General features: G+C 40.7%; 1 protein-coding gene across 1 annotated transcript in view; it reads right to left on the bottom strand.

The window, feature by feature from the left end:
• khdrbs3 (KH domain containing, RNA binding, signal transduction associated 3) overlaps positions 1-15,481 on the bottom strand; it is a 100,361-nt gene that overhangs the window by 9,861 nt on the left and 75,019 nt on the right. Inside the window, exon 7 of the mRNA XM_041955889.1 lies at positions 5,520-5,602. Within this exon, the coding sequence (XP_041811823.1) occupies positions 5,520-5,602 (83 nt within the window). The remainder of the gene's footprint in view (positions 1-5,519; positions 5,603-15,481) is intronic.

Genomic DNA, 15,481 nt, shown 5'->3' with positions numbered 1-15,481 from the left:
ATTTTAATGCAGGTAGCAGATACGGTACAGCTATTTTCCCCTTGATGACCACACTACAGCTCATCATTTGCAACACCACGTAGACATGAAACAGCATAGTTAGATAATAAACTTCCTGTTCCTGTGTCCGCATTTACAGCCCCATACTCTGCTGGGGGATCCGGTGACTCACTTCTATGACCACCATATTTTATAGCAATAAGCTGGACACTGGTATCGTTTTTGTGGCATTCCTCAATGTTACAAGACTAAGCAGGCTGCTACAAGCATACTTGGTGAATGCATTAGCTAGTGTTCAAATCCTCCTCATGTGTTGTATATTGAGTGTTTTTGTGTGAATGTGCATGCTGAAAGATTCTACATCGACAAAACTGTCAAGGAAGTTGCCGTCGTTTGATATCTTGCTGTTCAGCATTTGATACAGAGGTACATCCCAATGAAAAATTCATACATCAGCCCTTGCTGATAGTGTATTTTATGGTCTTTTTGTAGCCCCTAACTAACCCCTAAATGGTTCACTGAATGTTTAGGCTGGAGGTTTGTGTGTGTGTTGGTTTTCAGTAGTTTTCGGGCTCTTTCAAGCAAATGATTCTAACCTGCTACACCGTGAAACCTGGAAATCCAGCCACTCTCCTTCTCCGTTCTCCTCCGTGCCATCCCTTGTACTAAGATTTACAGTTGTTCCTCAGGGACACGGCTGCCCTTTAAAACACTGTCACACAGCTATCCTTGTGCCCTCGGGCCTCCGGGATCCGGCCTGCGATGTAGCGTACCAAAGCAAGATGCAAGGGAAGGTGCGAGGTGTCCGCAGCCAGCAGTCTCTGAGGTGTCAAGTATGAAATAATGCTTTGATCACACCCGAGCTGCGAGAGGCGACCTCGCCGTGCCCTCTCCAAGTGTCCAGCCAGGGCTGTGCCACAGCTGTCATCCGACTCATTTCCCTACAGAGACGTCACCTTTTCTCTGCTAATAAAATTAAAGATGCTCTCCACACAAGCAGCCCTCTCCAGCCTCCTTGACCTTAGCAGTGGATCGGTACCTAAGCACTGCAGCTTCCGATAACTCTCCTGAGATGAAGCCCTCTGCTGCCTCTCCAAAAAAAGATGATGGCTCAGTGCTCTGTGCTGTATAAACACGGTAAGAGGAGGCTGTGATCGAGGAGCTGGCGGACCGGCTGCCATGGCTGTCATGCTGAGGTAGCACCAGGCTCCCCCAGGCGTCAGCTCTCTCCTGAAACATGTAAATGTCGGAAAATGTCTTAAGGGCATCTAAAAACAGCCTTTTAGCTTGAATCTCATGTCTTGTGAGGTTGTGAGCACCATATTTGCCTTTCAAATATAATCATGTCTAATTTCCTCCTCTCTGTTCTGTGTGACAGAATGTGTACAGTATAGTTACACAGGTTGTCGTGTCTCATTTGTGCTTCAGATAACCTGTGTGCAGTGCAGCATTTTGTACCAGTTTGACCCAGCATGAAGATTTTATGATCACTGTCATTGCCTAACAATGAGAGTAACTGAATATGTGTGCCCAAGTTCTGCAGTAGAGTTACATGTTAAAGCCAGAATGTCTACATTTCAAGGTTTTTGTTCAGTCAAAAATTTTGTTGCATGTGTTGGTTTTTCAAGAAACATTGTAACTTTTACTTCACTTGATTTACACTGAAGCTTTAGTTAGTACAATTTATACAATTCAGTGCTAATTGTATAAAGCATACAACCAAACAAAGTGGTCACTAAGCTTCTTCTGTTACACACAAAAAGGAACAACAATAAAAACGATGAAAATTTTAAAATCACAGCATCAATAAGACAAGAAAATCTGATATAAACCGTGGACAATCTGTAACAGGATGAAGTAAAAATTACTTATTTTAAGTACTTTACTTTTTCATGGTTAAGTTCATTTTGCAGACAATTATTTGAAAACGTTACATTGAAATCAGCTTTCCATAAGTTTTATGAGAAAGTAAATGCCAGGTTACCTTTGTCAGGTTTTAAAGATACACATTGTGTTTTGATGAGACACACTGGATGTTAACATAGTGTTGAAAAAATTCTATGAATGCTAATGTCACTGGCTGAAACTTGTAAGTGCTGGATTGTTGTTTTCAAATGTTTTTAAGTCTAGAAATTTAGTGTAGATAATAACAATGTGATTGTCAGATCAACAGTCCAAAACCCCCAAATTTCCAAGTTAGAATGACAAAAAACTGAGAAAAATTGCAAATCTTCACGTTTGAGATGCTGGAAGGAGTGAAAGTGCTTGCTCATGAGGGAATTGTTGGGTCTCTGTAGATAAAAAGCTTGCTCTGTACCAGCTGTATATGGAAAGCGTCCTGGTACAACTTTGGTTGTGATTTGGCGTTGTATAAATAAAATTGAAAATAGAATTTAATGTTTTCTTCTTAAATTACTTAAGAAATCAATTATCAAAATCAATTATCTTATTTTTCTGATGGCTGACCAATTAATTCAGTCCTTTCTCTGGTGATTCTGAGTCTGGGGAGAGAAGTCAGTTCGGATTATTTAAGTTAAAATGGGAACAAAGAAAAGACAGAAAATACAGTGTATCAATCTTCTGACTGACAAGCCACTGTCTGCTAACCACCTATAGCTAAATGCATTTCATGCTAAATGCATTTATGAAATGCATTTCATATTTCAAGATAATTAAGGTATCAGTGAACCCACTGATGCAGCATTACAATCTTTTTAAGGGCAGGAGCTTTTTAAAACCATCCTCTTTCTTTCCCTTCATGTTCACAAATGGCAGGGCTGTTTCGAGCATAAGCCATTGGGGTAATACCATGACAGAGAGACTGTAAATTGTGCTTCTTGTTATCCTCCGGCAACTGAAATCCTGCCACGCAGTCAGAGCTCAGATTGGTGACTGGGAGCTCCTTAGGCTTCGAGAAACATTGTTAGGAGACTTCTCGTCCACGTGCGCACACACAAACTCGCGCACTGACACACACACACACACACACATGCGCACACACTCTCCTCAAGGCCCTGCTGCAGCTGGGACCTGCTATGACTTTCCTCAGGCTCGGGGTGAAAATAATGCACCTTTGTCCTTCACAAAGCTAAATAGGATTGTCACTGTGAGGGGGAAGCTATAGAAGGACAGTATTATGTTGCAGCATTAACTGCAGCTGCTGAAATGCAACAATTAAAGGTAATAAATGAATTATTGTGGACCCATCATGTAATATGTACTACGGAACGGTGGCTTTATGATAGCAATAGCATGGCTTACATAAATAATTACTGCCAGAGTAAACAAAGGACGGATAAAAATAAAATCTTATTTTGGTGGACAAATGGTCAAAATTCAACCAATTCAATTATGGTCATATCACAAAAATACTTCAAAGAGCTTATATTGGATACATGCACAGTGTCAGCCTGCAGTAACAGCCACTTTTGAGCCTAATCCAGGACACAGGACACACAAATAAGAGAAGAAGTAAGTGAATCAGCTGTCTCTGGAGGCACAGGCTTCGATGTCTGAGCCCTATTAGTTGCTTCGTCTCCCGCCAGATAACAGACATGAAAATCTCTTTGAGTCGACCCAGCCTCCAGCCTTTACATGATGGACTCCATTTTTCTTCTGTGCCGCCACGACCAACCCCCCCCCCCCAACCCCCCACCCCCCCCCCGCTCCCACCTTCACCAAAACACCCCCACCATTATTCACGAGGCTGCTTTTAAAACAAATAGCTGCAGATTCCTGAGGCGGGCCTCCACCCCCCCATCAAAAATCTCTACACCTAACCAGCACCACTTCAAGATACATCTCCTCTGTGTTAGAGAGGGAGAGGAGTGTGTGTGTGTGTGTGTGTGTGTGTGTGTGTGTGTGTGTGTGTGTGTGTGTGTGTGTGTGTGCGTGCATGTGTGATATGGCCCAAAAAAAGAAAGATAGCACAAAAGATGGATGAAGCCTGGGTGACATACATCCTGACACCTCCACAAAAGAAAACATCGACCACCCTGCTCAGAAAAGCCAACGGACAGAATAATGCTCTTTTCTCTACTGTGTCTGTTTTCCTTCTTCCCAGCAGCTGCCAATACAATCCAATTTTTGACACACTAAACGTGGCAACCATCATTCTTTCTTTGAAGTGGCACAGGCAGACATAAATAAATGTAGCACATTGTGTGCTGATAAAATACAGTGGGGCACCAACAAACCAAAGCGAAAGCCTTTGACCTTGTGTGGCTTGGAGAGTGTGATAGCTCCCTGGATATAAGAAAATCAATATTCTGCATTTGGCTGTGCGGGACCCTCTGTTAAATGGAGCAACATACCACTAAGACTGATTATTCTGCATTGAGATTGAGCAAACATGCACCTTTGGCTAGATATTTTAAATGGTAATTAAAACAAAGATAATACATGTATCGCAACCGGCTGCAATTAATTCACTGGAGGAAAATGTGATTTGTCACTCAGTCTGCTGAAACTGGTTTGTTGCTAAACCTCAGATAAATAAAAAAAACAGAACACCTCGACTAGAGATCCCGCTATACATCCAATCTCTTCGACATCTTCTAAACCTGACTGAATGTTGTTGCTGAATGTGATGGTGGAATTCAATGCCAGATGTAGCTTTATTTAGTTGATTTTAGAGGACAACTCAAAGGTCAGTCAAAGTGTAGAATACACTTCACAAAATACTCAATTAACAGGAAGAAAATGAGCAGTGACTCCTCACAGCTCATGACCATAATCAAGCTGTTCGCAGCCCAAAATACTTTAAAATCTCAATTTCACCTCATATTCTCTTATACTTACTCAAGCCCAAATGAGTAATTGCTATAACTAATGCAGTCTAATACAGCGCTCCTGCTATAAACTCCAATTATGAAGGTTCTGATTCTGATTTTTGTTGAAATTGTTTTAGAGAGATTTTGATTCAACTGGATGATCATTTTGGACGATGCATCTGTATTTCCAGCACATAGAGAGGCATGTTAACTTTCATTGCCAGTATGTGTTATATAATTAATTTCTGCAATACAATTATAGCAGCGCTATGTTTTTGTTTTGTTTTTGGCGTTTTTTGCTTCACCTCCTGCCATGTAAAGAAAGCAGTGAGCAAAACAATAAAGCTGCTAGCTGTAAAACCAAAACATTGAGCTGAAAGATGCTAAAATGCTAAGCATAGCTAAGGGAAACTGCAGTCAGATAATTTTCTGAGGGTTCGCTATCAGCGACTTTCACATTACACGTAATTGTTCCAAACATTGGTAATATAAAAATATTGATGAGTGCAGCTTTAAAAGTAAGTCACAGACTTTGAATTTTTAGCATGAAAGTCGAATGTGCAACACAGCTGATTCTGACACTTCATGCTCACATATAAGAGGCTGCTTCCTGTTCTGGCATTCAAGCATGGGAGTGGGTGTGAAAAGCATCCTGCAGAAATGTTCAGTATGAACATCATTTCTAGGAATCTTGAGCTGGTAAATGCCCAATAGTAAGGTTCCTTTGGAAAAAATAGCAGAACTTACTTTTGTCCTTGATTACTGTAGTTGTTGTCGTACGATTCATATCCTTGGTCATCATAAGCTGTTCCATAGCCGTCGTCGTATTCCTGAAGTAAGACAGAGACAAAATGCAACCGGTTATATGAGGTGCAGATCAGGAAAACCTCCAACAAACATATTGACATTGATGAGATGTTAATATGACAAACTGCAAATCCTAAACCTGTTGAAAAGTAGAGCAAAGGGCTGAGAAAACATGTAGAATAATAGCTGCTGTGTGTTGCAACGTTTGGTTAAACTGTGACCTAAAAACCTGTCTGAAATTGGTTTACAACAATTTCTGCATCTTTTACCAAACCATTGTATTGTGAAATATTTTTGTGATTCATCCAAAGCTTACAGGGTTTTTAATGATATATTGCAATGCACATAAGCCTTCAACTCAGCACAGATATAGGTCAAACTGTTGGATCTACTCCTATTGGTATAGCAGCCCATATGTAGCACCATTAGAGTGGCAACTGCAGCCCTGCCCTTGTCTCTGTGTCAGCTGACTGACGGTGGGATGTAAAGACTCTCGCTGCGGCAACGTTTCATCGCTACCTCAAAGGATGAGCCTCGAACATCTGTTTGTGCTCCAGCAATCTGCCCTGTCCCCCCCTCTGCACTCCACCCAGGCCCCCGCCAAGAGGAACATCAAAGAGAACCAGTGCCGCACCCGTCCTAATTTGGGATAAATGGGACTTATGTTCCACAAAAGGCGTCGACCCCTAGCGACACATCTCTCATCCCCCACACACTTCTTGGCTAATTCCATCTGCCCCTGATTTGCATGCTTGAAATGAATGTCTGTAAGATTTAGCACCAGAAGAAAATGCTCATCACATCCATATTATTATTAAGGCCCTAATTCCTGATTAGAAACATGCATTTGCCAAATGACAGCATTTGAATTGACTCTTTTATCTTTAATCCACCAGAAACGAAAAACGTGTAAAAGAACTACATATGACTCTCGACAAAGAGACCCGGATGTAGCAATACTTATTTGTTTCTGGGTAAAATACCTAGCAGGTGCATTTCAAGAGTCATTCTCATTTGCTAAAACCTCTCCTTGGTCATCCCATTGGGTGGCTTTCAAGACTTGTTTGTGATTCCTTTGTTGTTTTTGTGTGAGTGGGAGGTGTGTTGGTTTTTACAGAGGTCTTTGTCAGTTCCCTTCTATTTATCTAGGGGTAGCTTGATGGGAATTTAAATCCCTCCTGGTATTTGTAATTCTGCAGTTACAAGAGCTTTTGCAAAGTCAACAATTCCCCATGCTAATGCAAGGACTTAGTTGAGTCAAAAACTGTACTTTTGACAATATCAAACCCCTTGAATGCCTTTAAAAGCAATAGGCGCAGCAGTGCAGCTTTGTGAAAAGGGACATAATTAAAAGCAGTTTTCAACAGGCAGATGAAATTGTAGACTTTGATTTGCAATTTCCCATCATAACCTTTTTCTACCTAATGAAACACAAAAGAGAAAATAATTAACCCTGTATTTTTCAAGTAGTTTTTGCCAAAGATATTCATCACAACACTGACAACAGTAAAAGCAATGTTAACATCAGTGAAAAAGACTGTGGACGTGATTTCTAGAGGGAACAGGCTCAAGACGGCGATCTAATAAACAACGGGAGGAAGAAAGTTGACATGAATGTTGAACCTTGGAAACGATTGTTCTGCTTAAAGTCCAGGACTTGAAAAATATGCCATGTTCCTCTACAATTGAATGTAACCCAAATATACAATAAATACTACCTCTAGAGAGGTTATAATGCTTCATTTTTGTTGCTTTAGTGGTTTACTCATCTTAATGGTGATTCTAATTAAACTAATTAAAAAGAAATCTTCACTTCACTTTTCCACTAATGATGGTATGTTCCTTGGTGTTGAGTGACTATGCTGTGGGTGTGTTAACATGCTGTGGACTGTAGAGCAGTCAGGTTGAAATAACTCTGAAGAGTAGCAAAGCCTAACAAAACGTCGCTAGTGCCATATATATATAAGTGTAAAATGGTTGTTGTGTGTACCAGGATTCATACTGGCCACCAAAAGGGAAGACATTTCATATACAGTGCTTTAGAAACGCATATAATCAGTTTATTTCATATTCATTCTGAGGACTGATCTGACAGAAAAAAACAGGCCTCAGTCATGAATATGTATGAGATTATGAACTGAACTTTGAAGACTGAGTCAACCAACCTCATGTTTTCATCATCTGTCTCAACATCTTGGTCTTTGGACATGCAATATGATTTTACTATTTAAGTAGCACTTAGCTGGTCTTGGCTCATAGTCTATTATGCTAAAGGTGAAGGTGAAGGTGAGGAAAAACAGCAACAAGGTTTACATTAAATTGATGGATGTTTTTCTTTAAAGCAAGGGACATTTTCCCCTCACATATAGCACATCAGTTAACAATCAACTGTACTCCGTGAACTGCCGCCATTTCAAAGTGGCCAAGCAAACAAACAAAGAAACAGAAAATGCAGCATAACAGCAAACAGCTTAGGTCCTCAAAGCTGAAACAGCATTAACCAAAAGGCACCTTCTGGAGTAAATTTATACATTGCTGGTATCATCCCATTTGAAATTTGTCTTTTTTGAAAATGCCTGGTTTTGTCACAAAACTGAGGATCATTCTGTTAAAATCATGAATCTATTAAAAGTTGTCTCTATTATGCAGTACCTATTGCAGGCTGGAATAAACAAGCGTGGTTAAGTCAGCCTCAGTTATCAAATTAAACACTTTGAGTATAAATAACATGTAATTTGTCTCCACTGCTTACTTCATAATGACTACAGATTTTTTACATTTGGAGACATGACACTAACTAAGGTAACTAAAGGGAAACAGCATTATATTACCTTCATTTTACACCTCTAGCATGTAGAACCAGAAAATGAAACACAATACTTGTACTGTGATCTTTCTACTAGTATATGGCATACATATACAAGGCATGGCCTGTGAAATATGACTTTGAATTTAGGAAATGTGCTAACTCAAAAACTAAGCTTTTAAAATAATGCATAGGTCACGTATGCAATGCAAATGTAAACACTACTGATCATTATCTCAAAATATATCAACACAGTCAATTAACAATGGCTCAGACACGAAGCTTCTAGTCGAGCAGAGCTATAGATTGCAAGTGAATGTATAAACAGCAGAAATGAACTAGTCCAGGTTGCAGTTACATCATTTGATGTAAAAAACACAGAAACATCTGACTTTAGGGCTGAGTATTTAATGGCTAAAGACACCAAGCAGCAGTATCATGAAATGCTGCCAGTAACGTGCTGAAAAGGTGGGGTTAATTAAAAATAATGGGTTCCATGGGCTAGACCAGTCATATCAACACTGATATCATGAAGTTTTATCACAGTTTAATACATGACATGTTATTTCAGATCAGTGGTACAAGTTTCAGTTCACCATCGAGACCCAGCGGAGGCCTTGAAAACATGGAGATGTCTCTCTCACACCTTCAATATGTTCACTTTTATTTGTTTTGAAATTGGCTTAATGAATTTCATTTTTCCTGCATAAGAAATACCAATAAAAGGTGATGTTTTTTTAAAACAAATGTTGTTATTTTCCTGGGCTATGAAGGCGGCAGGGGATATGTTCTATAATACAATAGGTATGAATGAGTTTTCCTTACCATCAGTAACCTGTACCTTTGGTACTCTTCTGTATATATTCGTGCTGCATTATTCATCCAGTAATGCAAAGGAAAGTTTTTGTATAGGCTTCGCCCTCTACAAGCTGTCACTACTGGGTTTATCCCTGCACGTATGCGCCATTGTGAAGATGTTCTTTCCCACCGCTGAGCGCTGTACAGTTGCCTCTCTCAGGTCCTCAGGTACAATATGTAACACTTAGCTTTAGCTATGTGCTAGACCTTTGCTCTGCTCTCAAGTTTTCTTCAGTTTCTGAAGCTGTCCGCTTGTGCTCCCTCTGTCAAACCAGCTTCATACTGCCAGCAGATCTTCACCCCTGACGGAAGCTGGGCTGACCACACTGGCGTCCCTCCAGAGGATGAGACACACAAGATAGTCTTCAGCGACGACTTCCAAGATATCCCGAAAAAAGGGACCCAGACAGCTGCCATGAGTCAAATAGTTTGGGTCCCTCTCTCCTCCTGGTTCTCCCGTCTGACCATTGGTAAATAGAGAGCATTTATATAGTGCTTTTCTAGTATTAGCAACTACTCAAAGCATTTTACAACACAAGTCAGAATTCATCCATTCACATATCCATTCACGCAGTGGGGCAGAGGCTACCATTCCAGGTATCACCTGCTCATCAGGAGCAAAAGCCGTTCCTGCACAGTATCTTGCCGTATGATACTTTGACACGTAGACTACCAGGCCAGAGGTCAAACCACCAACCCTCTGATTGGTGGACGACTGCTCTACCTCATGAGCCTGACCTGGTGTCTGATTACAAGGATGTGGCTCCGCATCTGTGGCTTTCTCTGACCCCACTGTGGCCAGGAGCTCCGCTACAAAGGCTTTCTCCTTCACTGTGTCAGTCTACCGGCCATATGCCAGACACCGAAGGACTTTTCCAGGAGTTACCAACCATCATAAGAAAAGAGGTAGATCTGGGGGACATTGCGATGCTAGCATCTTTAAACACTGGGGTTCACCATAAACTGGAAAAAAAAGAGCTCTCCACTCCCCACCTAGTCATTAATTTACCTGACTTTGAAGAAAATCATCACCCCAGCATGAGCATGGGGATAAACCCAATAGCTACAGCACGTAAAGGGCTACGCCTATACTCATAGAATCTGGAGTTACAGTACTACACTATACAAGTCCTTGTAGCAAAATAGACTACGCCTGTTGAATTTTGCTGGCTCAGTCTGAGGCAAGTATCATACTGGGTGGAAATGTGATTGATGTTAAAAAAAAAGAGAAAATAGTATCATGTTAACTTTGATATATTTTGATTGATCCTCTGTAGAGATCTGGCATATTTCAATATTTACTGTAATTCATACATCCATAAGGTTTAAAAAATAGCTCTAGTAACACAGACTCTTAATTTCATGCCATGTTATACCACATTTTTCATATAGAATATGCATAATATTTTAGAGACATAGTGTTTGATTTGGTAAATGGACAGCATTTATATGGGGATTTATCCACAGAGCTGGAGCAAGCCGGGCCATCAGGAGCAATTGAGGTTTATGAGATTATGTCACAGCAAAAAACATGAAAACAATGCAATACTGGCTGACTTACCATGATCATATCCAGCCTTATATTCAAACCGCATTCATGCCTAATTAAGTGTTATAGTCCGAAAGTGTTGCACAATGCACAAAATTACAGGAAATCTTGCATCAAATTTGGCAGTTTGGCCTGAGGGAGGCGCTATAAGAAAGAATCAATGCAACATGCAGAAGATTGATCCTCTGGGGAGAATGAATTTTAACTTCATGACAACCTGATATTTCTATGCACAAATTGGAGTTATGGTATGAATGTGTCACCAGAGGGAGGTTGGGGTGTGGGTTCAGAAAAAAAACATTGGAATTCATCCTCTGGGGACCATTAATATCCACCACTAATTCCACAGAAATCCTTCCAGTAGGATGTCCAAGGATCAAGCAAATGTGACAAGGGGCACCAAAGAAAAAATCACTCCCTTGGTACCTGTATAACAAATTTCATGTCAGTATCTGTTGAAATATCGAGACTATTATCGAGTATACATCTGTGTGCGACACAGTACAACATCACCACTGTTGTAGGCCCACCAGCAAGACAAAAATAGAACATGCATATATCACTCAAGACTTAGCTAATATCTGTTTTACACACTGGAAGCCATTTCTCAACTAAACCATTCTGCTTAAACTCTTCAGAACACAAACAGCCTATTTTTCTTGTCATAGATAGTGCTTTATGCAGACCATACACAGTGTAAGCAGAGCAGGTACAAGATACCCCGATTAGTTTTCAGCACAGGCTATGTGCCATTATTGTTAACTGAGTCCTCCAGTCATCTTGATGGCGACACTATCCAGGTGCTGTCCACTCACATCGGGCAACACTGCATGGCATTAAGGACCACATTAAACTTTAACAATGGCATGTTATTGCCATTTATCTGAGCAGCTACTCTATAATTGAGTTACAAGCGGGCTGAGAGGAGAAACATGCTTGGTTTATAAATCACATTGGCACATTCAAAATGACTCTTTTCTTTGGCGTCTGACACATGGGAAAAACAACTTTCAAATTGTGACGACATGGTCATTGAAGCTATTATAATAGAATATCTGATGTGTTTGTATTGATATACCATTTACTCAAAATATCTTGGCGAGCACAAAAGCACAACAATAATGCAACAGTGCTGTATTTCCAACACTAAACAGGATTAGTGTGACAGTGAGAGGTTGGAGGGGGGAATACAGACAGACAGGGGGGAGAGAGAGCAGCCCCTAAGTGAGTCTTTCATTTGTATGCCAGTGGATGGCTGAGAGGCATGTTGTTAAAAGATAAGGACTGGCCTCTGAGGCCACTGAAGACTAACAGAGGGCCTGGCACTGAATGTTACAACAGCAGTATCACAGCCGCTCCACTGTGCTCTACAATACCACTGTAACAGATAGGATGCCACTGACACCCAGAGCAGGCTTTTCAGGCACTGGATTTGTTCGCCGCACGCTGTACTAAATCCAAATGAGTTCAACAACAAACTGTCCTCACATTATGAACTTTGTGAGAACTGCACATGCTGCATGGCCTGTGCGAAAACCCAAAAGGTGTCACAAATGCAAAAAAAAAGAAAGTGAGAAAATTAAGCAAATCAAAAGAAGAAGAAAAGCCTTGTTCTTCCCAGACGACTTCGGTACGAAACCATCTGTTCAAAGTGAAATGTCACGCCTCCGCACAGCTGTGCCACACGCTGCACTTAACATCTTTACAATAAAGGGAAAATAACACTGTATGATATTGCTCAAAGAAAACAAATAATCTGGTATTTGTAACACTCGGTCATCTGTCTTGGTCTCCAGATTTGTCAAAGTTGTGTGTCATTTGTTTGGCTCCTCCTGCCAGCATATTTCAGAAAGCTGAAGATGCTGGAATTTGCTGAAACTTTTCCGCTGCAGGGGTAGAAATACTACTCAAGATATCAGATTGAGGATGCCAAAAAGTTGTCCCATGCATCAAGTTGAAATATGACTACTATGTGCTACACTTGACAAATGTCTTAGCTTTCCATCCTCTTACTTTACCACCTTTTGGTTTTGGTCCAACTTTCAAATAAAGCTTATTCACATCTGTCAAGTAGTATCAGGGGAATTCATGTCATTAATGAATTAGCCCTGCAGACACACATCTGCACTGGAAAATGAAATTCAATATCACTACCTGCTCTGCTCGACTGCTCTTGCTTATCCTGTGCAGAGTCATGGGGGGGCTGGAACCTATCCAAGCTCTCCTTAGGCAACAGACGGGGTACACCCTGGCCAGGTCACCAGTCTATCACAGCACTAGCACATGGACACCACTCACACCTCCAGAATCATCAGTATGCTCAACCTGTACGTTTTTGGACTATGGGAAGAAACCGATCCACCAGGAGGAACCCACACAGACTATGAGAAAATGCATGAGTTTTATGTTGTCAAATATGTTGTGAATTACATTTTTCCATCTTTAATTTCTGATATACATTATCACAACACCACAATATCAACTAGTAGTCTATAGCCGTGCTAGTGGTTCAAGAAGACAATGCTAACACATTATATAGTTAACATGTTATTAGATATACATGTTATAACATTTGCTCATTGGCACTAAACACAAAGTGCAGCTGAGGCTGATGGAAATGTCATTACTTCTACAGGTATTTGCTCAGCCAACATATTGGATGAAGTAAAAATATGACCTGCTGAGCGCACTACATGAAAAGCCAGGGGATCTGCCCAGTCATTAGGATTCATCCTCTGAATATCTGCACCAAATTTCATGGCAATACACCTTGTAGATGTTACAATATTTCACTCGATAAATGAAAAGCTTAATCTGCTGGTGGCGCTACATGAAAAGTCGGTGTCATTTCGTGACAATCCATCCAGTAATTGCTGAGATATTTCAGCGTGGACCAAAATGGTGGACTGACCAGGCAACCAACATTTCCATCTCTAAAGCCGGGCTGCTAGGATGGCTATTAAAAATAGCCATTAAAATAAAATTAAAATAAAAGAACCGATTACAGCTGCACTTACATAATAGGGAATTAGTGAAATGTGCAACTTGTAGTGGAAATTACAGATAATTCACATTTGCATAGATAAAAATAAATTAATTTTTGCTGCAATTATTACAAATATGAGGTTTTAGTCGCATGTGAATAGGTTTCAATCCTATCTTCATTACTGGTCTCCCCTGCCACACCAGTTAGATGCGGCTTTTTTATTAGCCCACTGTATCTGAAATATTTTCCTAACCATTAAACCCAATTTAGATTAAAATGGCTACAAGGACAGCGCCATAGAGAACACAATTCAATTAACAATGCTTGGCTTGCAACAGGGCTGGACATGCAGAGAAGAGCCTGAGGGGGATGAGTTTCTTTAATGCCACAACAGTCAGCAGAGATCCACAATGCTCAGAATGGATTACTGTATCTGGAGGATTTAACATAAACAATACCAACCCACGTGCATTGCACATTTCTTGGTCTTCTCACCCAGAGGAATTAAGCTTCTGTGTGAGCAGAAACAAACACAGTCACACTTACATACTGCTCTAGATTTAGCATGAAAGTGAAGTTCTGCTAGTTTGATTAGCCTCCTGGGATCTCATATTGACAATGTTGAAAACGTACAAACAAGATCACATGCAGCCTCCTTTCCGAAATGAGAATTAAACATCATGTTTAATTCTTCTCCAATGGGATTAACAGCAGGTAAGGCATAGATCTCAATGCACCTAATGAATTACACAAAATGAGATTTGGCTGCAATCATAGTAACCTTTAAGACTGACACGGCTGCCAAGACTGGATCACAGGATAATAACATTTCTGTGATTTTGTTTGGTAATAATGGGATTCACAGTAATTTAATACTGATGCAAGTAGAGGCTTTAACAGGGGCAGATTGTATAAACCAAAAGCATCCTGACAAAGATACTGTACAACCATGTGTCATCATGATAAAATGACCGCGAGGTAATCAAGGTCTGGTGCTGTCTGTCTGAACAAGAGAGGGGAAGAAAAGGCCCGCAGCTGAACAAATGTTTTGGCCCGTGGCGATGCCGTGCAGCAAAAAGAGAATGATGTTCCCATCATTCTCTTTTTTCACTCATGTGAATGCTTACCATTCACATGAGTAAATGGTAAGCATTGACAAATGAAGGCAACAAATGTGAACATCTCTTTGTCATTTCATTGATGAATACAAGAGCCTATTTGTCAGCGCGCGACACTCGTCCCGGGATTGTGATGTATTCAGATAATACAGAGTCAAACTCATTCAGCCTCTAATTTGCAGCGATGTGGTTAGATTTATCATCCACCAGATGTTGGGGGTCTGTTTTTTTCCTCCACCTAGATACAGGTGCAGGTGTTGGGGGATGCAGTTTACAACTGTGACAATGATGGGAAACAGCTGGTCCAGGAGTCATTCTCTACGACCTCCATACATTTGAATTGCAACCTCTGAATAAACCTGTCAGATGTGGTTAGGTATGGGTTGCTGGGGCAATTTTCCAATGCGGGCCACCTCCTCTCTCCTTCTATCTGCTAAATATGCAATGTTGATGCTGGAGTCCTTGGGGAACTTGCCTTGACAGTGCGGCAGGAGACTCTCTTGGCAAATGCACAAAGGCTCTGACTCTAAGCCTAATATATTCATCTCTGGTAGCTGTTGATATTACAGCCAGGTTCCCGCAAGA

This window comes from Chelmon rostratus, chromosome 16 (assembly GCF_017976325.1).
Source record: "Chelmon rostratus isolate fCheRos1 chromosome 16, fCheRos1.pri, whole genome shotgun sequence".
In the NCBI taxonomy this organism is placed as follows: domain Eukaryota; kingdom Metazoa; phylum Chordata; class Actinopteri; order Chaetodontiformes; family Chaetodontidae; genus Chelmon; species Chelmon rostratus.
This window is presented reverse-complemented; position numbering and strand designations above follow the sequence as displayed.